This window comes from Nannospalax galili, unplaced genomic scaffold (genome assembly GCF_000622305.1).
Source record: "Nannospalax galili isolate Female #2095 unplaced genomic scaffold, S.galili_v1.0 scaffold47, whole genome shotgun sequence".
NCBI classification, from domain to species: domain Eukaryota; kingdom Metazoa; phylum Chordata; class Mammalia; order Rodentia; family Spalacidae; genus Nannospalax; species Nannospalax galili.
The window spans coordinates 1,523,867-1,549,231 of NW_008357641.1; the positions used below are offsets into that span (position 1 = coordinate 1,523,867).

The following is a 25,365-nucleotide window of genomic DNA, read 5'->3' on the forward strand; positions in this document are numbered from 1 at the left end:
AGCTCCTATTGGCTATGACCAGACACCTGAGGCCAGGCGCTTTCTAAAGAGATTCATCAGCTCATTTGCTACATAGCAAGATCCTGTATTGATGATGATGATGATGATGATGATCCTGTATTGATGAGGAGGAAGAGGAGGAGGAGGAGGAAAAGGAGGAGATGGAGATGGAGATGATGATCAGATCCAAACCTGTCTGAACTATGTCCTAGCTGTGTGGTCTTGGGGTAATGAGTCAATCTCTCTGATCTTGAAACTAGAGAGAATGATTTAACATGCCCTATAAGGTCACTATGGAGATTAAATAAGGTGATGCGCTAAATAAGGTCATGCAAGGGCTTAGCTGGAAGCCAGCAATCAAGAAATGCTAGCTGCTTTCAAAATTGATTTTTTAAACTTCATGTCAAAGTATAATGTACATAGAGAAAAGCACACATATCTTAAAGATACAGCTTAAATGGTTTTCAAAACCTGGGCGTGTCAGGTGCCCTCACCTGGACCAGGAAACAGAATGACCACGGCTTCTAGACCACCCCTACCACTTTCCCCTTTTTGCTCATAGCAACACCAACCTGGCACCTGTCAGCAAACTGGTTTTGCCTGGTTTTGAACTTGGAGCTGGGGCAGTCAGACCATTGCCCCACTGACTTCCTGTGTGCTCAGCCATCCCTGCAGCCACCATAGCAATAAGATGTCAAGGCTGTGGGGGGAACTAAATCACCTAGCAGTCCATTTTGTCCTCTGTGGGCATCCCGGGACTTGCCCAGTGTGGAGCTGTCATGGAGCAGCTGCTGGCATCGGTGGCCCCTGTGCTCCCTCCTGGAGACACTGCTGGAATAGGCTGCTGGGTCAGGAAAGGGGATGCTTTGCTTAGGTAAAAATTCCATTCATACTTCCCCAGCAGTTGGATCAGGGTAAGCTCCCATTTTCTGGGAGTTGGCTTTCATTCTGTGTTGGATTTTTGTTTAATTTGGTCTTTTTTTTTTTTTTTTTTTTTGGCACAGTGCCTTGAGGAAGTTCAGGCTGGCCCTGAACTCACTTAATAGGTGCGGATGACCTTGAAGCCCTGCTCTTGTTACTCAGTCTCCCAAGTAGGATTATAGGTGTGCACCACTGTGTGCTGTTCAATTTCATTTTGATTTTTTTTTTAAAAATTTATGCATATGAGTGTATTGCCTGAATTTATGTAAGTGTACCCATGTCATGTAATGCCTCAGAAGGTCAGAAGAGCACATTGGATCCCCTGGAATTCTGGAACTGGAGTTACAGATGGTTGTTAGCCGCCATGTGGTTGCTGGGAATGAAACCCAGATGCTCATAACTGCTGAGCCATCTCTCCAGCCTTCATTTTGATTTTTTTATGGTGGTGAGTAGCACCCCATGAGTTCCCCCACTCTGCGCAAGTGCAGTGCCACTGAGCCACACCCACAGCCCCTCTGTTATCTTTTCTTCTTTTCTGCCCTGTGAGAGTGTGTGAGCATATGAGTGTTTCAGTGTGTGCTGTGTCTGTATGTATGTATGTGAGAGTGTATGTGTATGTGGTGTGTCTGTGAGTATGTGTATGTATGTGAGAGTATGTGTGTGGTATGAGTATGTATATGTAATGTGTGTATGTGAGAGAGAGAGAGAGAGCAAGAGAGAGAGAGAATGTGTGTGGGTGTGTGTGTGTGCCAGAGGTCAGCCTCAGGCATCATTCTTCAGGCACAATCTCCCTTTTTTGAGACAGAGTCAACATTGGTTGCTTTACAAGGGAGAATCATAAAAATAAAAAATAAAGGGGCTTGAGAGATGGCTCAGCAACTGAGAGCACTGGCTATTCTTGTGAGTGCTGGAGGGCTGGGGTTTGAGTCCTAGCACCCACATAGTGGCTAACAACCATCTGTAACTCCAGTTGCAGGGAAATCTGATGCCCTCTTCTGACCTCCACAGGCACTGCAGGACATGGGTGCACTTACAGGCGAGCAATAGACACATACACATAAAATTAAAAAAAAAATTTTTTTTAAAGAAAAAAAATAAGGGCTAGGAGCATGGTTCAGGAGTTCAGCAATATAGCACCTACCTAGAATCCCCCAGTGAGGGGATGGGGTGTGTGGCTCATTGGTAGAGCCGCTGCCTAGAATCCCCCAGTGAGGAGCAGGGTGGGGAGGGGCTCAGTGGTAGAGCATAGATCTAACCTGTGTGACACCCTGGGTCCCATCCTCCCAGCATTTCAAAAACACTAATCATAAAATCTTAGGTTGGACCCTAGATTGCAGTGGGTACATGTATAGATGAATGAGTGACTGAGTGAACTAGAGAAAGCCTGCTGAAGCCAAGGTGAAGCCCTGCTGTGAACCAGGCAATGGGCAGCTAGCCCAGCTCTACACTGAAGGGTTTAGAAAAGGAATTTCAGAAATAGTTTTCCCAAACAGGGGCAAAGCCAGGTGTCTCAGTCCATCTGTTCACCAACCATGTGAAAGAGGTAACTGAAGAACAGAGACGTGGGACTGGAGAGATGGCTCAGCAGTTAGGGGCACTGACTGCTCTTGCAGAGGACCCGGGTTCGATTCCCAGCACCCACATGGCAGCTGCAAACCGTCCTTAACTCCAGTTCCGGGGGCATCTGAAGCCCTCTTCTGACCTCCACGGCATTGCACAACACAGGTGCACTCACATACATGCAGGCAATACACTCGTACACACAAAAAAACAACAACAACAAAAAAAACAGAGATGCAGGTCTTAGAGCCCTGAGGGCCAAGAAACACAGGGCCAAGGCTTGGGGGCTAGAGGTCCAAAGTAGTACCCGCCTGGTTGTGTCCTCACAGGAAGAAGGCAAGGGCAGGAGAGTGCCTCTCTACCCTCAGCCCATGTGAAGGCCTGTCCATCTATGAAAGCTCTTCCTGGCTTTACTACCTCATTTCCGTGAGGAAGGTGAGCGTATAAGGGTCAGGTGTCTAGGCCAGGGATAGGGACCATAGCAACTCACTCCATCCATGGCATCTACCCTCACTCCTCACTCCAAGGTTCCCCCCGCCCCAGTACCTTGGCACATGGTCCTCCCTCACTCCCAAGTACACAGGAACTTCCCTTTTGTGTGCTTCTTGATGTGACTGTGAATGACTAGAGTTAAAAGCTTGATCTCCAGAAACTCATGTAAATGCACATAGGCACGGTAGGCTGAAATTCCAGCCTGGGAAGGTAGAGACCCAATCCTCAGAGCAGGCTGACTGGAGTATGATAGGTAAAGTAGCCTGTGGATGAATCCAGCTGATCAGGAGGAGGCACCAGGACACAGATAAAACTCCATCGGAATAGAGTTTATTAGCAAAGGAACACATGGGACAGATTCCCTTCCGGGCAGGGAAAATGTCTGCCTGGGTGGTGAGCTAGGGTCTTTTGTTTTGTTCTGTTTTGGTCTTTTTGAGGCAGGGTCTCCCTGTAGCCCTAGCTGGCCTGGATTCGCTATGGAGACCAGGCTGGCCTCGAACTCACAGAGATCCTCCTGCCTCTGCCTCCCAAGTGCTGGGATTAAAGGCGAGCACCACCACGCCCGGCTGAACTGGGGTCTTTTTAAAGGGGGAGACATCTGCTTCCTGCAGAAGGTGGAAAGATGTATTTTTTTTTTAGTTGGGTGGGGAGGGGAGTGGGGGGGACTGTTAAAACCTGCCCTCTTTAGAGATCAAAGGGGAAGCCTGCCATGTTGGCCAAACAGTGGAGAAAAGTCTGCTTCTCTTGACTTCAAAGACCAGGGTGCTTATCAGCTAGTTCTCTTTTGTCAAGGGGCTTGTGAGGCCCTGTTGGTGAGGGGCAGGGCTATCTGAACCTTAACAGAGTAGCCCTGTCATGCACTCTGTGTTTGATTGAGATAAAGTGGATGAGAAATGGAGGATGATTCCTAGCATCAACTTCAAGCCTCCCCAATATTCATGCACACACATGTACACATGCCTCTACATGCACATGTACCCCCACACATGCAAGAGCATGTATGCATGTATATGCATGTACACACCAGACACAGAAAAGTGGAGCAAGAAAGAAAGTACTTATTGGCACCCTGTCTAACAGCCAGCGGAGAACAGCTAAACCCCTATCTTGGTTTGGGTGGCACCTGGTTTGTGGGGTACAGGAGTCAGGTAGGAGCATTGATTGGGGCAGGATGCGCAAGAGGCAGAGCCAGACCTCAGGACCAGGATTTCGTGTTGACTGTGATGTGCTCAGACAACGTAGCCCATCTGGGCCCCAGTTCCCTCACTATGAAAGGACAGCTTTGACCTGTAAACTACATGAAACCATCTGCACACACCAGGCAGCTCAGAAGCTGATTCTGATACAATTTAGCTGCAGATAACAAATTAATAAGATGACAGTGATGAAGCAGCAACATTTACAGAGGCTGATGTATAATTCTGGCCCATCATAGCAACTCTTACACTTATAAAGGGAATACTGTTATCATCTCCATCTTACTCAGAAAACAGGCACAGAGAGGTTCAGTGGCCTGCCCAAAGACCATAGCTAGTGATTGGAGGAACTTGGATTTGAACTCAGGCTCTTGATCAATGGGCTGGACCTTTGATGTCCAATTATAGAATGTATGCAGGCCGACTGGTTGGTTACAGGGTTGGGTCTGTGACTTAGCACATCTGCAAGGCACCCTACCCATCTTTCCACTCCTCATCATAGGGACTTTCCTGGTCCTAACAGCTTGAAGTCCCTCTATTACCAGCACAGCCCCAAGATGTCTACCCAGCCATCCTGTGTATATCAAAAGAAATCAGGCCTCAGAACAGGAAGAAGAGGACCTTTTTCCTGTCATGTGACTCTTCTCAGGAAGAAACCCTTTCCCAGAAAAGAGAGGCAAACTGACTCTGTGTGGTGCATGTGACTAAGTCATGTGACCATTACTCCCATAGCAAAGCAACGGGAAAAAAGCAAAGGAAAAGAAGAAACTCAGCATCTTAGTGTTTTGATAGGAGGCAGGCTCTGCACCAGTGGGAAGCGGAAAGTGACTGTTGAGTGGAGAATGGCTAGTGCATCCTTGATTCTTTGCTTTAAACGACTAGCCTCTCATCTCTTCTGGAACATTCTGTTATCTCTAGACTTCTACATTTTTATTTCATTATTCATTCATTCAGTAAACATTTATTGTGCCTAATATATACCAGGCACAACTTTAGGTGCTGATGGAAATCCTGCCCTTCTGGGTGACCGTGCTAGGGCACCACTGACCACTGGAATGTTCTGTAACAAAGGAAGTGTTTCATGTGTCCTGTCCATATATGGCTGTGGGTGCTTGATATGGAACTGCTATAGATGAATTTCTCATCTAATTTAAATTAAGTGTATATTTAAAAGTTGTGGGGGAGCTTTGTAATTCCAGACTTGAGGGTTGGGACAGGAAGATTGTGAGTCCGAGGCCAGCTTGGTCTACATAGTAAGATTCTGTCTCTAAATAAATACTTTTTACATACTTAGTAAAATAAAGTTCTAGATGGCCAGCTCAACTTCTGAAAGCCAAAGACACACCATTAAAGACTTTCTAGGACATGTAGATACATGTACCCTGGGGCTAGAGAGCCGACTCAAAGGAAGACACTTCCTCTCCTTCCAGAACACCTAGATTCAGTTCCCAGCTCTCACATGCATCTCACAACCCCCTGTAAAGCTAGTTTCAGGGGCTCTGATGCTCACTTCTGGCCTCCAAGGGCACTTACACTCACATGTTCTCACATACATGCACATGAACACACACACAATTCAAAAGAAAATGAGTACACGTACCATGCTCTCATTCTGAGAACCATCTCCTCACAACACGCTCACACCCAGTCCCTCTCCCTGTTTCTCTCAGCCTCTGTCACAAGGATCTGGTTTGGGGATGACTACCCTGTGTCCTGGTGTGGGGATGGCTGCTCCCCCGATGCTGGTGTGAGGATGATTGCCCTATGTCTTGGTGGGATGGCTGCTCCCTGCATGCTGGTGTGAAGATGATTGCCCTGTGTCCTGGTGTGGGGATGGCTACCCCCCTACATGTCCTCTCATCCCATGTGTCATGCTGGCACTGCCCTGGGTACCAGTGCTCTCTCCTTTTGCGGGATTCCTTGTCCTAAACCCTGAGGGACACCAATCTCCACCAGATGGCCTTCTCTCCCACCTCCACATCCTTCCTCTTTTTGCCTTGAACTCACACTGATCCTCCTGCCTCATCATCCCAAGTAGGATTACAGGCATGCACCAGCGCACTGTCCTGTCCACTTGTCTCAAGCATTGCTTTTCTCCTCAGAGTTCCTCTGGGGACCCAGGCCTTTTCTATTCCACTCATCTCCTCAAGGACGTTTAATGGACCATTACCCTGTTGCCCATCTACCCACAGGAACCACCAGAGCCAAGTCTGTTTCCATAGAGCTGGGGTTCTAAGGCCATCACAGAGCCGGGGCTCCAGGTCCAGGAGCTACTCCCTGTACAGTCTGAGTTTGGGCCCGAGGGATTTGAAGAGCAGCTGGGTGAGAGACAGGAGAGCTGAGTGAGGGCCTGGGGTTGGAGCGGCCTGGGGTTGGGAGCTACTCCCATTGCCAGCACAAGAAATTAGGATCTTAGTGGAGCCGGCAGTCAAGGCTTGAGCCGTGTGAACTCTTGTAGCTGTAGTAGTTTGAGTTTTCTTGCAAGTCTCAAGCTGCTCAAAGGTCTTTTGTTGCTTTGCTTTGATTTTTTTATTTTTTTTGAGACAGGGTCTCACTATGTAGCTGGCCTGGAACTTACTATGTAGATCAGGCTGGCCTTGAACCCACAGAGATCCACCTGCCTCCGCCTTTAAGTGTTGGAATTAAAGGTATGTGCTGCTATGCCTGGCCCTACTGGATGGAAGTATTTTAATTCGTGCATCTCCAGCTCAGCATGCCCACACTCGCTACCTTCCTGAAACCTCCCCTACCTCCATTGTACCATCTCTGTTGGCATCAGCTCTTCCACCCACTAAAATCCTGGAGACACCCTGGACCCCTTGCTCCCACAGACTTACTCCCTGGTTGGAGCTGGTGGGGGGGTCATCTAATTTCCGTAGTACCCGTCACCACCTACCTCTCTCAGCTGTCTGTGGCAGCCTCCTCAGGTACAGCCAGAGAGCCTAGCACCTAAGGGGTGACACTAAATTCCTATTGAATGAACAAATAAGCATCTCATCTTCTCTCATGACCCCTTACCCATATAGGAAGTTCCACCAGGGTCAAGAAGAGCGTGGTGGGCTGTGGTTCTCTGCACCTGTGGTCCTGCGTTTGAGTTCATCCTTGATGTGAGTCAGACCTTTGCGCCTTGAGTTCTCAGGGCTTTGGCCTCCTCCTCTGTAAAATGAGAGCTGGCCTCGGGACGCAGGGTAGGTGCAGTGTACTCAGGCAGGCTCCCTGGTGCCTACCTGCAATGGCAGCTATGTATAACCCGGGCCTCTTTTTGTGGTCTCTAACCTCCTTCCAGCCCTCATTACGCTGGCTAGCTCACAGCTCAGTACCAACCGACTCTCAGCCATCAGGCCCTTCTTCCCTACCCAGCCCTGATCGTGTCCTCTGTTCCACAGCCTCCCGTGAGTCCTACTTGTCCACAGCAAGGCACAGCCCCCAGGTCGCAGGACCAGGTCCAGCCTTCCCCACTTCTCCACTCCTAATTCCTTCCCTCCTCCAGGGAGGTGCTGGTGGTAGGTATTGGGTGGGACGTCTTAAGAGCCAGCCAAGGCTACACTGTGTGTGACAGAGGTCAGTTTTTGCCAGTTCTGAGGCCAGTCAGGCTTAGGTCAAGGTCACAAGTTGGGCACACTCCGGGTGGGGTTCACTTGGTGGGGTTCAACCTTCTGTCTTGAGTTGTTGGCTGTGCCCTAGATTTGAGCTGCTTGGTGTTGCTGTTTCCAGCAGATTTCATCCCTTGTCTTTCCTGCCTCCCACATCTGGGGCGTTAGAATAACATGTACTAGAATCTGTAACACCTCCTTGGGGCAATTTTGTCCACAGCATCAGCCCCTGGCCTTGCCTCACTCTGATCACCAGCCACCCATCCTACTCTGAGACTCCTGAATTTTTTTTGCTTTGGGGTGGGGTGGTCTGGTCTGGTCTGGTCTGGTCTGGTCTGGTCCGGTCCGGTCCGGTCCTCCTGTTGCCCCAGCTGGCCTGAAACCCACTATATAGGCTGGCCTCGATCTCACAGAGATCTCTTTGCCTCTGCCTCCCAAGGGCTATGATTAAAAGTTTGTGCCACCACACCCAGCTCCTTAGTTTGTTTTGATTCAGGGTCTTGTTCTAAAGTCCAGGTTGGCCTTGAACTCTACTTTGGTGTGGTTGGGGCAGAATCCTGAAAGAGAGAGGCTGGAGGCAGCTGAGGCCCCTGTTGGGACTGTGGAGATTAATGAGGCTGACTTTGGTTTGTGTTCCAAGGAAGGTGGAAGCCATGGAAGGTTCTGAGCTGAGGCAGGGTGTGATGAGGACTATCTGTGACCCATTACCTGGGACACTGAGGCAGGAAGATCACAAGTTGGGGGCTAGCCTAGGCTAAGTGAGAGCCTATCTGAAAGAGACAAGAGTTGAAGATGTGGCTTGATAGTAGGGTGTTTGCCCAGCATGCCCAAGGTCTTGGCTTCCATCCCCAGCACTACAACTAATAATTATAAAATAATATTTTGGGACTAGAGGTAGAATGTGTGCAGCTAGGTGGTTCATGCCTGTTATCCTCGTACTCAGGAGGTTAGGCAGGAGGATTGCCACCAGTTCAAGGGCCAACCTGGGTACAGAGTGAGTTCCAGGCCAGCCTAGGCTACAGCGTGAGACCCTGCCTGAAGCAGAATCTGTTTCATTAGAAAGCACGTGAACTTCTGTGACTGTCCTGGCCTGGGTCAACCTAAATGTGTCTGGCAGAGCATAGCTGTACTGCAAATAACTGAGGAGAGCTGTATTATTAGAATTAATTTCCCTAATTTCTTTGTACTTGTTTAATATGGAAAAGTTAAATTTTCCTTTTCAACTCTAGATTTGTACTGAGCAGTGCTAGTCCGTTATCTCCCTCTTTTTCTCTCACGCCCTCTCCCTTTCTTTTCTCTTTCTCAATCCACCTTGGGCAGGGCCTTTTGCATGCTAGACAAAAGTTCTACCATTGAGCCATGCCCCAACCCCTCCCTGGGAGAGTCTAGGCAGGGGCTCTACCACTGAGCCACACCCCTAGCTCCTTGAGGATTCTAGGCAGGAGCTTTACCACTGAGCCACATCCCCAGCCCCTCACTGAAGATTCTAAGCAGGTGCTGTACCACTGAGCCACGTCCCCAGCCCCTCACTGAAGATTCTAAGCAGGAGCTGTACCACTGAGACACATCCCCAGCCCCTCACTGAAGATTCTAAGCAAGAGCTGTACCACTGAGCCACATCCCCAGCCCCTCACTGAAGATTCTAAGCAGGAGCTCTACCACTGAGCCATGCCCCCAACCCCTCACTTGGGGATTCTAGGCAGGTGTTCCACTGCTGAGCCACACCTCTAACCCAAACACTAAACTTCCCTCCAAAGTAACAAAGAATAATTTTTTTGTACTGCAGTAAATGCCACTACTGTCCCCACCCTGTCCTCAGTGTGCCTGTCTCTCCTGTGTCTTTCTCCTCAGCACACATCACTCTGGCATCTGATGTGTTTATTAGTTTCTCAGCCTCCACTACACACAGGGACCCGTGGCTTGTTGTGCGCATTGTAAATGAAAGCTTCTATCTGTACAGAAAGAAGAAGGTGAGGTTGGGAAGGAGAACAGTGCCTGTCATGTGGAGACTGAGGAAACCCAGTGCATACTGCAGAGTCACTAGGAGCCAGGAGCTGTGGTGATCCAGTAGTCAGTATAAGGCATGTGCCAGGCCAACTAAGGCTGTATGATTAAGACACTGTCTCAAAAAATTGTATGTTTGTACACACACAGATATCTACTTGTCTAAAGATAAAACACATAGATAAGGGCTAGAGAGATGGCTCAGCGGTTAAGAACACTGGTTGTTCTTGCAGAAGACCCGGGTTCGAATCCCAGCACCCACATGGCAGCTAACAACTGTCCGTAACTCCAGTCCCAGGGGATCCGACAGCCTCTTCTGTCCTCCACAGGCATTACACGACACGAGTGCACTTACCTACATGCAGGCAATACACGTATACACATAAAAATAAAAATTAAAAAAAAACAAAATAGATGAAAAGTCAGATGTGGTTGCTCAAGCTTGTAATCCCACACTTGGGAGGCTGAGGCAGAAGGATTTCTGTGAATTCAAGACAGACTGGGCTACACAGTGAATTCTAGAGTAGCCTGAGCTGCACTGTGTTACTACTATCTTTAAATATGTATATACACACAAATATATATTGCCATATTTTCTCCTCCCCCTTCTTGGGAGACCCAAACGCCTGTGCCTTCTGCGGTCCCAGGGCTGACAAACTGACAGAATATCTTCTATTTGGGTTTTGCATCGTTTATGACATCCGGGAGGGGGTGACTGACAAAGGCATGAAACACCATCATCAGCGTGTCCTGCCCCCATGTCTCCCAGCTTTTCGTGTGCCCCACCTTGTCGTTCACCTCTCCGTTCACCTCTCCATTCCCCCGTGCTCAATGTGGCAGTGGCTCCTCCCCTTCATGTAGCTAAGGTCAGCTGATTGGGTAGGAGAGGTGATGGGCTTCCACCTGCTTGACTCCTTCTGCAGAGCATGGGAAGGAGGCAGGACAATAGCTTGCGTCATAGTGGTCTGATGGAGGAACTTCAGGTTACAGTATGTATGTTTATACTTATGTGTTTATCAAATACAAAGAAAGGCCATAGTGGGGAAAGAGGAAAGTAATCCTTGACTGCCATGGCCCCACTTCCTCTCACCTCTCTCTACCCACACCTACTTACAGTTCAATCTCTGTCCTTGAACTTGAGTTCTGCTCCCCAGTCTGTTGCAGACTGTCCCAGCTTGATCATATCAGTCTCCTCATCTGAGACCCCCACTTTCACTAGAGCCCTCCTGGGGCCCCAGGCTAGTTAATATGATCCACTGTGTATTTCTCAAAGCTGGCATCTGCACAGCTGTCTCTGAGAACACATCCATCGTGTCTACAAAAGGTGCACTTAAATGTGTGTGCACTTCTGTGAAGGTGTGTGTTTAATATGTGTGCATGCTTGTGGAGGCCAGATTTTGACATCAGATGTCTTTGCTCAAAGCGTGTACCACAGTACGCCTGTGGCAGTCAGAGGACAACTTGCAGGACTCAGTTTTCACCCTCCGCTATGTGGATCCCAAAATCAAACTCAGGTCATCAGATATGGCAGGAAGTGTCTCTATCTGCTGCACCATCTTGCTAGCCCCTCCACCTTACTTTTTGAGACAGAGTCACTGAACCTGGAGCTGATTGATCAGCTAGGCTGACTGGCCAGCGAGCCTATCTCCACCTCCCCAGTGCTGGTATTATAGGTATGTACCGCCACGCCCACTTTTACATAGGTTCTAGGAATCAGATTCAGGTCTTCATGTTTGCACAGCTAGCACTTTACTGACTGAACCATCTGTCGTAGTTTGTTCTCCATTGCTGTGACAAAATACTCTGACCAATACCAACTTGGAGAGGAAAGGGTTTATTCAGCTTACATCTCCCAGGTTGCAGTTCATCAGGGAGCCTAAGGTAGGAACTCAGGGCAAGAACCTAGAAGCAGGAGCTGGAGCACGGGCCATGGAGGAATGCTGCTTACTGGCTTGCTCCCCTGGCCCCTGCTCAGCCTGCTTTCTTATGCACCACCCACAGTGGGCTGGGCCCTCCCACATCACTCATCAAGAAGATGCCCCTCAGACATGGCCACAGGCCAGTCCAATAGAGGCAATTCCCGAATTGTGGCTCCCTCAAGCCAGGTGTGTGTGTGAAGTTGACACTAAAGCTATCCAGCACACCGTCTCTCCATCCTCTCATGTTGTTCAAACTGGCCTTGAACTCATGACTCTCCTGTCTCTGGAGTATTGGGATGACAAGCAAGAGCTACCATATCCAAGCTGGGCTTGTAGTATGGAACTGCTTTCCTGCTGGTTGGTAAAGAAGCCCAAGCCTGAAAGGGTCTTCACTTGCCCTGGCCCGTCCACCAGTGCCCCGGAGCTCCTCACAGTTCACTCTACTTTTGACCTGTGAAATCCATTGGAAGCCATTCCATCCATGTGCCATGGGACACTTCATCTCTCCACCCCTCTCAGCATGTTTGGAACATTAACACATTTTGAATCTTTATTGACCACCTCTTGCCTAGTCTGGTGATAAATACCTCTGCAGTCCAGCACTTAGGAGGCTAAGGCTAGAGGATCATGTGGTCCATGCCAGCCTGGGCTACATAGTGAAACCGTGTCTTAACCACATAAATGGGCTGAAGAGATGAATCATTGGGTAAAGTGCCTACCACACAAACATGAGGACCTGAGTTCAGATCCCAAGCACCATGTTAAAACCAGAAGCAGTGGCACAGGCCAGTAATCCCAGTGAGATGGAAGGATCCAGTGAGCTTGCTGGCCTGCCAGTCTAGCCAAACCAGTGAGCACCTAGTTAAGTGAGAGACCTTGTCTCAAAAATATGAGGTGGAAGGTAACTGAGGAAGACACTAACATCGAGCTGTGCTGGCCTCACACATGCATGTCACACACATGCATGTCACACAGGCATGTCACACACACAGGCATGTCACACACAGGCACGTCACACGGACATGTCACACACACAGGCATGTCACACACAGGCATGTCAAACACACATACATGCATTACACACACACACACGAACACATGCACACTTGTATGCCACTTACACACAAAAGGAAAAAGAAAGTTAGTGTGAGTCACATCTCATCCTTAAGGCAGGAGCCATTACTGTCACTGGACAGGTCACAACTGAGACCTGGCAATGTCTGATCCCCAGTGAAGGACTACTTAATCCCGTGCACCCACCTATCTGTCTGTCACCCCAGCTTCCATTTCCCACTGTTGTTCTGTCTTGCAGGATCTTGGCCACTGTTGGGACGGAGTTTGACCTGCGGACACTGAGGGCAGTTCGTGTACTGCGACCACTCAAGCTAGTGTCTGGAATCCCAAGTGCGTGAGTCTCCCACCCTTCTGGGGGCTCTGCTCAGGGGTCCCCACTCCCACCAGAGCAGGCTTCTCCTTGGGGAGGCTTCCAGGAACCAGGCTGCCGGTCTAGGTGATTCCCAGGAAGCAAACCACAAGCCTCACCCATTATCAAAACACCTATCTACCAGGAGCCACCCATTTACTGAACAGCTGCTGTCTACCAGGAGCCATTGTCATATGAGCATGGACCTCCTTCAGTACCCACAACCTGTGATATCATAAACTGTGCTGATCTTTCCATCTTACAAAGGGTTTCCACTCTGAGGGTCAGAGTGGCCAAACTTTGGTTGGGTTGGGTCAGGTCCCATGAACAAGACATGTAATCAAGCAAGGAAGTGTTTGCTCTTGGATGGCAGGGGAGATGGCTCAGGCAGTAAAGTGCTTGCACACAAACATGAAGACCTGAGTTTGGATCACTTGTTTAAAAAAAAAAAAAAAGCTGGGTGTAGTGGCACATGCCTGTACTCCTAGCACTGGGGAAGTGGAGACAGAGGACTCCATGGAGCTCACTGGCCAGCTGGTGTAGCCGTATTGGTAAGCTCCAGGTTAAATGAGAGACCCTGTCTCAAAAACTAGCGTGGAAAGTGAGAGGAAGACACCCAGTGTCATCCTCTGGTCTCCACATGCCCACACACATGCATGCACATACAAATGAATGTCTATGTGCTGACTGTCCCAGGCAAGCTCTCTGTGTATTGCACATTTTGAGTTCAGTTTATCTCCAGAACAGTTCTGTTACCATCACTGTGTTCAAAACATTGACCCCACTGTTCAGGGTCAGTCACTCCCACCTAGATTTAAGGACTTGGGATTTCTTGGGTAAGGTTGGGGATGCTACTCCGTGTAGAGTGCATGCCTCACAGGGGCAAGGCCTTGCTTCCATCCCAGCACCATAAGAAAATTAAATTAAAAAAATTAAATAAAGAGATTTCTCAGCTGTGCCCCACCCCCAGCATGTTCATATTACAGGAAGAAGGAATCCCCCCCAGGCTCTACAATCCCAGCAAGTACTTGTATCCCATTAAATGAAGAGTAGGTGGAAAGCTAATACTAGCAAGAGTCGCTGTTGAGTAGGACAGGCCAGGTACTTTGCCAGTGTTAATTTTCTGTTACTATCACAAAACACCCAAGATAACTAGCTTATAAAAAGGAAATGGGCCAGGCGTGGTGGTGCAGGCCTTTAATCCCAGCACTCGGGAGGCAGCAGGCAGATCTCTGCAAGGTCAAGGCCAGCCTGGTCTACATAGTGAGTTCCAGGTCAGCTAAGGCTGCAGGGGGACCCTGTCTCAAAAAAAAAAAAGAATGAAAAAAAAAAAAAGATAAAGAGGAAATGGGAGCGAGGGAAATGGCTCAATGCATCAAGTGCTTGCCACCAAGCCTGATGGCCAGAGCTCAATCCCCAGGACCCATGTGGTTGTAAGAAAGAACTACAAACTGTCCTCTGATCTGCACGTGTGTGCTGTGGCACATGTACCCCCCCCCCAAACACACATAAAGAAACGTAATAAAGAAATTTAAAGAAGAGATGTTTGTTTTGTTGAGTTTTGGAGGTTCTAGCAATGGTCCTCGGCCTGTTGCTTTTAAAAAAATAATAAGTTTTCAAAGCAACAATAAAACAAAAACAAAATCACTCTCTTTCTCATGAACCAGGAAAAAGAGCAGAGAAAAGAGCCAGGGTCCTCGTGGTCCCTTCAGTGACAAGCCCCCTTCACCTAACGACCACCCAGGAAGCCTCACCCTTTAATGCTTCAACAGTGCCACCTTGTGGAGTAAGCCTTTAACCCAGGAAACCAAACCAGCCCTAGTGCAGCCTCCACTTACAGAGGTGGGGTTATGGTAGCCACGCTTGTCTAAGGTCACATCCTAGGAGGTAGTATACCACCTGCTTGGGGTCCCCAGAAGCAGTGAGCTAGGCGGGTATTCACCTGCACCTGAGCACTGCCTCGTTATCAGAGCTGTCTCCCTGAGAGTTCAGGAGCCCCAACATGAAAGAGAAAGAGCTGAGCAAGGGTGGACTCAGTTGTAGTCCAGATCCCCACCAGACCTGTGCAGAGCTGTGGGATGGATGCAAACCTCGAGGCAGGGAGGCTGGCCTCCTGTGTGCCTCGGTAACCAAGGACAATTCTGCAAAAAAAAAAGAGCGACAGCAGGGAGCCTGGTGCAGCCAAGACAGTGCTGGGAGGATGTGCTAAAGCAGGCCCTGGGGAGCTGCCACTGGTGCCCTGCCTCTGCCGCACCCTAGCTCTTCCCCTCCTCTGCTGCTGCATCATGCTGCTTAAGGTTGAACCACTTCCTCTGCCTCTGCTCCCACCTTTGGGCCACCTTGAGGGGCTCCCCCTTTCTGTGACCCAGAAGGTGTTCTGATAAGAAGCATGCTTGCGATCCCAGCACTTGGGCAGCTGAAGCAGGAAGATTACAAGTTTGAAACCAATCTGGGCTACATAGCAAGACCCTGTCTGGGAGCAGGGGAGAGCAAAGTGCTAAACTATCCATAGGAACCTTACTATTTTTTTTTTGTCTTTCCTTTTTTGTTGTTGTTTTTTGGGGGGTTTGGTTTTGTTTTAAGACAGGGTCTCCCTGAAGCCCCAGCTGGCCAGGAACTCACTATGTAGACCAGGCTGGCCTGGATCTCATAGAGATCTGCCTGCCTCTGCCTCCCGAGGCTGGGATTAAAGGCGTGCGCCACCGCGCCCAGCCAAACCTTAATTTTAACTGTGGACTTTCCTAGTGCATCTCTACCCACACATTCAGCAGTATATTCATGGATAAACAGCTCTGTACTGAACACATGCTACTTTCTTTTTCTAACTCCTGAACAGCAGAGTCTAACAACTATGTGCAAAGCATTTACATTGTGTTGGGTATTGGAAGTTACATGAAGATTGTTTAAATTATACAGGAGAATGTATGTAGATTCTATACAAATACACCCCACTTTTTTTTGTCTTTTTTAGACCGGGTTTCCCTATATCTCCAGCTACAGTCCTGAAACTCACTATGTACACCAGGCTGGCCCTGAACTCACTTTGAGATCTGCCTTCCTCTGCCTCCCAAATGCTGGGACTAAAAGTGTGCACCACCATACCCAGCTCTTATTACTATGTGTGTGTGCACGCATGCACACATGTGTGTGTGAGGTATGACACACATGTGGAGGTCAGAGGACAGTTTTCTCCTTTTACCTTTATATGATTCCTGCAGCTTGAACTCTGGTTGTCAAGCTTGTGTAGCAAGTGCTTTACCCACTGACCCATCTTGTGAGCCCACCACAATTTTAAAATTCAAGGAATGCTATAACAGTTTCTTGCCTTTTCAGGCCAGCTGGGACTACAGGGAGACCCTGCCTCAAAAAAGAAAACACAGAAGAACAAAACCCACTAAGGACTAAGGTGAAAGTACATTGTAAATGACAAAGGATGGACTTTTGAGCAAATCGTGATACAGAGCTGACTTCAGTGAAAATGTTTTAGTTTGAAAAAAAGGGGGGAGGGTGGCAGAGGTACTTTCTACTTATATCAGAAATTCCTTTTCTACTTCTCCTACTTCTATCAGTTGTGGTCAGAGTCTGGGTATAGGGCTGGATACCATGCCCTACAACATAGATGCAATTATTGATGGAGAGATAGGGCCAGGCCTGTCAGAGTCATACCAACCCTAATTGTTTTTAGTTTTAAGACAGGATCTCACTTTGTAACCCAAGCTGGCCTTGAGCTCCCAGTGAATTGCCTGCCTTTTCCTCCTAAGTACTGATATTATTGATATCAGCCTATAGTTCTTATTAATTTCAGTTCCTAAAATAGTGCTGTAAAATATGGCATTATCCTCATTTTACGTTTAAAGTAACTAATATTTTATAGAGTATAATAATTTTTTAAGTCTGGAATTGTGGGACTTTTCATATGGGATGAAAATGTAAGTATTGTTGTTTTAACCTCTTCCTCCCTTGAAAAAGATTGATGCTGTCACTGAACCATCAGCCAGTGTGGGTCCAGCATTTGGGAAGGGGAAGACTGGCTGGTAACTTCATCAGGACAAGGACTTGCCTGGGGCATTGCACCTGATCCCTCTACATCCCATTGTTGCACATGCAGTGGCATCCACCCCACCGTGTCCCTATGGGAACCATCCCCCCTCGTTCAGTATTATCTTCAGTTGAGTACTCAGAACAGAGAAGCAGTGGAGGATAGAAAGTCAGGGTCAGACCATGGGCTACAAGCTTATGAGATGATGGAGAGTTTGGTTTCTTGATTTGAGAGCTGGGATGTTGGCCGCTGGTCTACATAGAATTCCAGTAGCCTACAGGGAATTAGGAGAGGATGGGGATCTCTTGGCTGGGGACCATTGGAGAAAACTTTGTCCCCTTCTGGGAGGAAGCTGCCTGTCATCCCAGAAGATGACTGAAAAACCATGGATATAGCTAGCTGCCACTTTGGTTCCTTAAAACTCCTCAAAAGACACGGCAGGTAATAAATACTTTTTTAAACTATTTTAAAATTGAAAAGGCCTTTTGGGGGCATTTGTTACCATCTGTCTTTGCCATAACTGGGTTCCATGGGCAGGCATCTTGACTGGGAGGGGGATATGCTTGCTCACGGGCTGTGCCCCCCCTGTCTCTCCAGGTTTACAAGTCGTCCTGAAGTCAATCATGAAGGCGATGATCCCTCTGCTGCAGATCGGCCTCCTCCTGTTTTTTGCAATCCTTATTTTTGCAATCATAGGGTTAGAATTTTATATGGGAAAATTTCATACCACCTGCTTTGAAGAGGGGACAGGTAGGTCCAAGAAGCAAGATGTGAGTTTTTTCCCGGGGTTTTCCCTCAGGAGACAAGCTCCAGAAAGGATAGGCTTGGGGGCCATGCCCCTCTTCCCTGGCAGCTGGGGAACCCACTTTCAAAATGGCCTGTAAGGGCTGGTGGTGTGGCTCAGTGGTAGAGCTCCTGCCTAGAATCCCCCAGTGGGGGGCTGAGGGTGTAGCTCGGGGGTAGAGCTTTTGCCGAGCATGCTTGAGGTACTGGTCTATCCTACCTTGGCAAAACCGCCTGCAGGAAAGACTACATGCTGAATTGCCCTGATACCTTGATTGTGCCTACAGTGCTGGGTTGGGGTCCCCAGAAGGCAACCTGAGGACAAGTTTGGGAGTGAGCCCTAAAGCATCCTTGGCCCTGAAGTATCCTTGGGAGACAGAGAAAGGCCATCCTGGTGTCTTGAGCAGCTCCTATGGAGCCTCTGGAGACAACGTAGGGCGCACTTCCACTAATAGCTGGAGCACAGGGCAAGAGACGTGGATTACAAGCAATGGGAAGGCCCTGCCCTGCCGAATTGGAGCCCAGCCTATGACAGGAGCCTGCCTCATCCAGTCAGAACCTAGCCTCTGACAGGATCCTGCCTCATCTAGTTAGAACCCAGCATCTGTCAGGTCCTGCCTCATCTAGTTAGAACCCAGCATCTGTCAGGTCCTGCCTCATCCAATCAGAACCCAGCACCTGGCAGGTCCTGCCCTTTCCAATTGGAACCCTACATCCCATCCAGCTCCAGTTAATCCTTGGGTGGCCAAGTTGAGAAAGAGCTGTGATCTGGGTCCAGCGGGAGCCTTCTGGAGCTGTGCACGGGGCTTAAGGCTGACCAGGCATGGAGATGACTCATGCCACACTCACCTGACAACCCAGGCCTTGCAAGATGAATTTCCAATTAAACCCTGAGGTGCCCCCAACTCCAGCTGCCTGATGCCCCACAATTAGAGACTCAAACAAGTGAGGGTGCCAGTGTTTCAGTACTTGGGCACCTGCCCCAGCACAACCAGGCTACACTGCCTGACAAGAGGGAAAATGAAACCCTGGGCAGTGCATGGCAAGATTGCCAGAGAGATTGGTGGTTTCCAGCCAGTGACCCCAAATAATCAACAGAGGGAGCTTCTGAGCAGCTTGTCCTGAAGACTGAACTGCAGTCTTCTCTCCAGGGCTCATGAAGTTTGCTCAACATGGAATGCCCTAATTATTTCTCTCTCCAATAAAGAAGGTGTTAATTGAGGCAGGTCTATTTCTGCACCTGGCCTCACCCAGGCAGAACACAGAGAGAGGGAGAGGAAGGGAAGAAGGAGGGAGAGAGGGAGGGAGGGAAGGAGAGAGAGAGGGAGGAAGAAGGGGGAGAGGGAGGAATCAGCCACAAACTTAGGAAAGCATGGAGTTAGGAATTAGGGTTTTAGGCTTATGTGATTTCTGGAGTGTTTCAGGGCTGACTCCCTCCAAATGGGGCCATGGGGGGACAGATGTAGGTGGAGCCACTGCCTGGATTCACAGGCAACCTGAAAAGCTCCCAATTAAGAATCAAGATGTGAGTAAGAGACAGATACACACAGACGCCCCAGCAGCAGGCTAATTTTAAAATGTATTTATAGCCAAAGTCCTCCATCTCTGGATGGCTGTTTCTAGAATCAGCCCTGGTGGCGCTTGGCGTCGGCGGCTGGGGCTGAGGGGGTCGAGCACACCTCTGGGTGGCATTGCTAAAGATAGACAGTTCCCAGTCGAGGTTCCCGGCGGGGACCCCACTTCCTGCCACCCACTGCCATCCTGTACATCCACAGACTCCCAGACAAAGTGGGACACGTCCTGTTTTCTAAGAGTTTCCAGAATCCTGGAGAATCCTGGCTCTCAGGCACTTCTAGGCGGGAAGGCTGATGCAGGATTGTGTCCCTGTGCCTCCCTACACAGGAAAATCGGGACTGCTGGAGACCTGAGGAAGTAGGGACAACAGGTTAATCAGGTTACCATAATAGGGTCTGCACAGGGGCAGATGGAGCCAGATTTGGACTGGAGATGGGGACAGAGAAGGTTCTAGAGGTGCAGGTGGCCTCAGCCAACAGCATCTCCATAGAAGCATGTACAGCTTTTTTCCTTCTGCCTTGAGCCTTAAGTTTAAGAGATTCACCTTCCAGTCCAAATTTGTTAAGTAGAAGCCAAGTATCCACGTGGAAGACATTTCCAGTCAAACTAGAAGCATGACTTTTTTCCCCCTCCGTTTTCGCTTGGTTTTTCTGTCTCTGGTTTAGTTTTACACTTGTTTTTTGGTTGGTTTGGTCTTTTACTTTGAAAGAGAATCTCACTACCTAGCCCAGGCTAACCTGAAGCTAGCCATACTCCTGCCTCCTGTGTGATGGGATGACAGGAGTGAGCTACTTTTTCCAACACACTCTACTCTGTTAATGGAATTGTGGAAGGCCAGCAGGACTGGCCCATCTAGAGATGGCTTACACCCCTCTGCACCGCCCCCTCTGCACCACTCGGGATGGCAGGTGCAGTGGATTCAGTGAAGCCAGCTGAACACACTTAGAGCCAGCTGAACAGACATTTCTATTGAGTGGGAAGCTTGAGTTTACACACTTGGCTGCTGGTTTGTCAAATATGTCACTGTTTTTGAACCTTCTCAAGTGTCACTCAGCTAGGCTTAGTAGTACATACCAGTCATCCCAGCCCTGGAGAGGTTGAAGCAGGAAGATAGTTGATAGAGGAGGCTATATACTTTTTGGCCAGCCTGGGCTAAAGAGAGGAAGACCCTGTGTCGAAAAAAAAAAAAAAAGGATGACTCAGTGAGTAAAGGTGCTTGCTGCCAAGCCTGACAACTTGAGTTCATAATCCTCAGGACCTACACAGTGGAAGGAAAGAATCAGTTCCTACAAGTTGTCCTCAGACCTATGCACAGACATACATACTGTGGCACATATGCTTGTGTGTGTATGCACACACACAATAAACAAATAACATAATTTAAAAAAAAAATTTGGAGACTCTGTCTCACTATATAGTCATGACTGGCCTGGAACTCACTATGTAGACCACCTGGTCTCAAACCCACAGGGAGCTGCCTGCCTCCACCTTCTGAGTGCTAAGATTAAAGGTTTGTGCCACCATACCCAACTTAATTTTTTTTTTTTGAGACAGGGTCTTGCTCTGTGACCCTGGCTGGCCTGGAACTTGCTATGTAAACCAGGTTAGCCTTGAACTCACAGATATCTGCCTGCTTCTGCCTCCCTATTGCTGGGATTAAGGACATAAGATTTTCTTTAAATGTCACTTCTGCATTGGGTCCCTCAGATCTGGTCCAGTGAGGATAGTTTGCAAGTCTAAGCTCTGATGCCTCCCCATTAACCACTTTAATACCTAAGGATTTGGATGTGACCTTTCCTGGTCAGCTTGCCTGCTCCTTTCCTGCACGCTTTCTTGGGTCACAGTGTAAGGAGTGACCTGAACAGTCCTCCTAACCGCTAACAGTCTGCCTCCTGGTATTTGGGAAGAAAGCTCAGGCAAGTGTAGGAACCGTGAGTGCTTGCATCTCTCGTCCTCAGAAAACTCCCTGAGCCCCATATTTGTCAAGAAGAAAAACACCGAGGACACACCACGCTGTGCCCCGGTTCTCCCTGATTTGCTCATACTGTGGATCAAAGAGCACATCTCAATAGAGCTTGGGAGATTGGAAACTCCTAGAGTGGATTCTTGGATCATAGTGCAACACAGCTGCTAATCAAACCTGGAAAGAAAATGCTAAAAGCATTTGGGAACCAAGAGGCGTACCTACTACTTGTGGATGAAATTATAACATCTTGGAGATTCGCCTTAAGAATGTAACAGTTGGGCCAAGTATGGTAGTGCACACCTTTAATCCCACCATTCAGGAGGCAGAGGCAGTCAGATCTCTGTGAGTTAAAGGCCAGCCTGGTCTACATAGTGAGTTCCAGGACAGCTGGGGCTTCAGGGAGACCCTGTCTCAAAAAGACCAAAAAAAAGAAAAATGTCAGGGCTGGAGAGATGTCTCAATGGTTAAGAGCACTGGCTGCTTTTGCAAAAGACCCGGGTTCAAATCCCAGCACCCATATGGCAACTAGCAACTGTTCGTAACTCCAGTTCCAAGGGATCTGACACCCTCTTCTGTCCTCTGCCGGCATTGCACAACATGGGTGTATGGTGCGCGTGCTCTCTGGGCGCACTCCTGAATGGCACGGCGGATCCGCAGGCTCCCCCGCCGTGCGTCTGGAGGAAGGCAGGTCTGGTCCCGAGGGCTTCTCCGTGTCTCTATGGGCCATAGGCGTGGTGTGCGCGGGTATCTCGGGGTCGCTCTGGACCCCTGGATCTCGGGGTCCCCGCCACACCTGGCGAGTCGCAGCACGGCTCTGGCCACAGGCGTCTCTGGGAGCAGCAGCAGATAGGCCGCTGTCCGCCACTCCGATGCTGACAGCTTCTCTGCGACTGGAGTGTTGTCCAGTCTGATCCTGTCCCTTTTCCACCCGTGTACTTTTCCTCAGGATGCGAGGTCCACTGGCCACTGAACCCCACGGGAAGAGTATGAGGACAGCGAAAGCTAGGATGTCCGCAAGTTGGTCACGGGGGAGTGCGCCCCCCGGAGAGGCTAGGTCGCTGGTAGTAAGGCACAGAACTCAAGACTGGCTTAGTCTGTGTTACAGCTTTATTAAGTGTCTCTGCTCTCAGTAATTCAGCAGCTCTGCGACCCAGCTCTCTGTCTATTAAGAGAAGACTAGGATACTTATACCATGGGGGTAGTGGTAAAAGCTTTGGCTGTTAGATGCTTTATGAGGCATTCTATTTACATATGGAAGTGGGTTTCTGCCAGACTGCTGTCTGCCTGGAGAAATTACAGTAAGGCATGGTACCTTTCAGAGCCAAAGGCCACGTTTATGTTATGGCATTTGTGGCGGACACTTCAAAAGGAGAGTCAGGAAAGATGCCAGGAAGATACCCTGCTATGAAAGGAGCCCTCAGCACATGATCCCGAGCTGCATGAGCTGTCCGGTCGTGAAGGGACTTCTACTTTGCATAACAGAGGTCTCCAACATGGGTGCACTTAATATACATGCAGGCAAAACACTTATGCTCATAAAATAAAATTTTTCAAAGGAATATAACAGGGCTGGAAAGATGGCTCTGCAGTTAAGAGCACTGGCTGCTCTTGCAGAGGACCTGGGTTCGATTCCCAGCACCCACATGGCAGCTAACAACCATTCATAACCAGTTCTAGGGTATCCAGTGCTCTCTTCTGATCTGCTTGGGCATTGCACAACATGGGTGCACTTACATACATACAGGCAACACATTCACATTAAAAATATATATACATATACATATACATATACATATACATATACATATATAAAACAGAGAGCAGGCCTGGGTGTGTGGAAGGGACAGTCATAAAGAAGGCAGGCCAGAATCATTCATGCTAGAATTCTTGATGGGTACATGAAAATTCTATTTCTCTCTCTTAAATTTTTTCAGAGAAATCTTTTAGCTACCCATAGGTCAAAGGAGAAATAGTAATGGAAATTGGGGAATATTTTCACAATAATGAATAATCATGACATTTCTGAGACGCAGCCAAAGCTGCACTTGAAAGACAATTTGTAAAGAAAGTAAATTCATCCCAACAGGTTAAGAACCAGAAAATTAAAGCCATATAAGACAGAAGAGACAAACAAGAGTTAAGACTTTAGTGAAGCTGATAATAAATCAAAAGAGCCACAAAGCCAACATTGATCTGTAAAAAAAAAGACTGATGAGCCGGGTGTGGTGGCGTACGCCATTAGTCCCAGCACTCGGGAGGCAGAGGCAGGTAGATCTCTGTGAGTTCAAGGCCAGCCTGGTCTACATAGTGAATCCAGGACAGCTGGGGCTACAGGAAGACCCTGTCTCAAAAAGACCAAAAAAAAAAAAAAAAGATTAATGGTTCCACCCCAGCAGCCATTTCCTCCAGCTCTTGCTGTCTGTTTCTCCTTGTCTCTCTGCTTCTCCCCCTTATTCCTCTTTCCCATTCCTAGACGACATCCAGGGTGAGTCTCCAGCTCCCTGTGGGACAGAGGAGCCTGCTCGCACCTGCCCCAATGGGACCAAGTGTCAGCCATACTGGGAAGGGCCCAACAATGGGATCACACAGTTCGACAACATCCTGTTTGCTGTGCTCACAGTTTTCCAGTGCATCACCATGGAAGGCTGGACTGATCTCCTCTACAACGTAAGTGCCCCCGTGGAAGCCACATTCCACCAGGCCAGGCACCACAGGGAGGGAGCAGGCCCAACCACAACCAAGAGGGCTGGTTGATAGGTGAATCCCAGGCCTGTGAAGGTTCCTGGGCAGTGGATCAGTAGCCTTTGGGGAAGCCCTGGAGCTATGAAAGTCTAGACAGCACATGGATGATACTTTACAGTGGTTCCTTGGGCATTTTCTTTTTAAGTTTTTGTTTATTTTATGTGTGAGTCTTTTGTCTTCATGTGTGTACATATACCACACGTATGAACGCCCATGGAGGCCAGAAGAGGGCGTTGTATCACCTGGAACTGGAGTTAGGAACAGTCATTAGTTGCCATGTGGGTGCTGGGAACCAAACCCAAGTCCTTTGCAAGAGCAGCCAGTGCTCTTAATACTGAGTCATCTCTCCAGGCCCCCTCATTGGGCATGTGTTTAAATGCAAATTTAGGTATGGTCCTGTCCTGAACACATTATCGAAAAGAGGGGGTAGGCCATGGTCAAGGGCCACAGCTGACGAACATTGGAAGAATAGAGCTCATTTTATTTAGCCTCGACATGTGCGCTGGAAAGTGGCCTCCACTTGCCCTGGTCTTAAAAATGTCAGCAGCAGATCTGAAGACACATGCCCTGCCCTGCCTCCTTCTACCTTAGTCACTGGCCCAGCTTTAGTCCATTAGCACTTCTGTTCCTTGACCTATCTTTCCTCTGTTCATATACACAGATGCAGTCATCCCTTAGTAGCCATTGGTTGCAGAGCCCCTGAGACACCATGACCCAGGGCTGCCCACATCCCCTATATAAAATGAATAGGTATGCCTGGCATGGAATCTGTTCATCTTCCCCTGGTCTCTGTATTATGATGCGCCGTCTGATTGAGCACTGGTACTGTGTAAACAGTTTGTACTGTACCTTTCAGTGAATGGGCACAAGAGAGGATCTGTTTACTACAGATATATATCTTTTCTGGCAGTTTTTGACCTGTGCTTAGTTGAATGGAGGCTGAACCCATAGATATGTGGGATTGACTACACATACATAATCAGATCTGTATCTTAGCCTAGCGAGATGCTTCAGTGTATAAATTGCTAACTTTGAAAGTGTGAGGAGTTTCAGGCCCCATCTGACTGTGCAAAGATGTGGTGGCCTGCCTATAATCCCAGCACTCAAGAGTCAGAGACAGAGGATCCCTGGGGCAAGCTGGCTCGCTAGACT

General features: G+C 48.7%; 1 protein-coding gene across 1 annotated transcript in view; it reads left to right on the forward strand.

Moving 5' to 3' along the window:
• The window catches only part of Cacna1a (calcium voltage-gated channel subunit alpha1 A), a 252,884-nt gene that overhangs the window by 90,829 nt on the left and 136,690 nt on the right, over positions 1 to 25,365 (forward strand). The window contains exons 4-6 of the mRNA XM_029557367.1: positions 12,998 to 13,089; positions 17,745 to 17,897; positions 23,945 to 24,138. Coding sequence (XP_029413227.1) covers positions 12,998 to 13,089; positions 17,745 to 17,897; positions 23,945 to 24,138 — 439 coding nt within the window. The remainder of the gene's footprint in view (positions 1 to 12,997; positions 13,090 to 17,744; positions 17,898 to 23,944; positions 24,139 to 25,365) is intronic.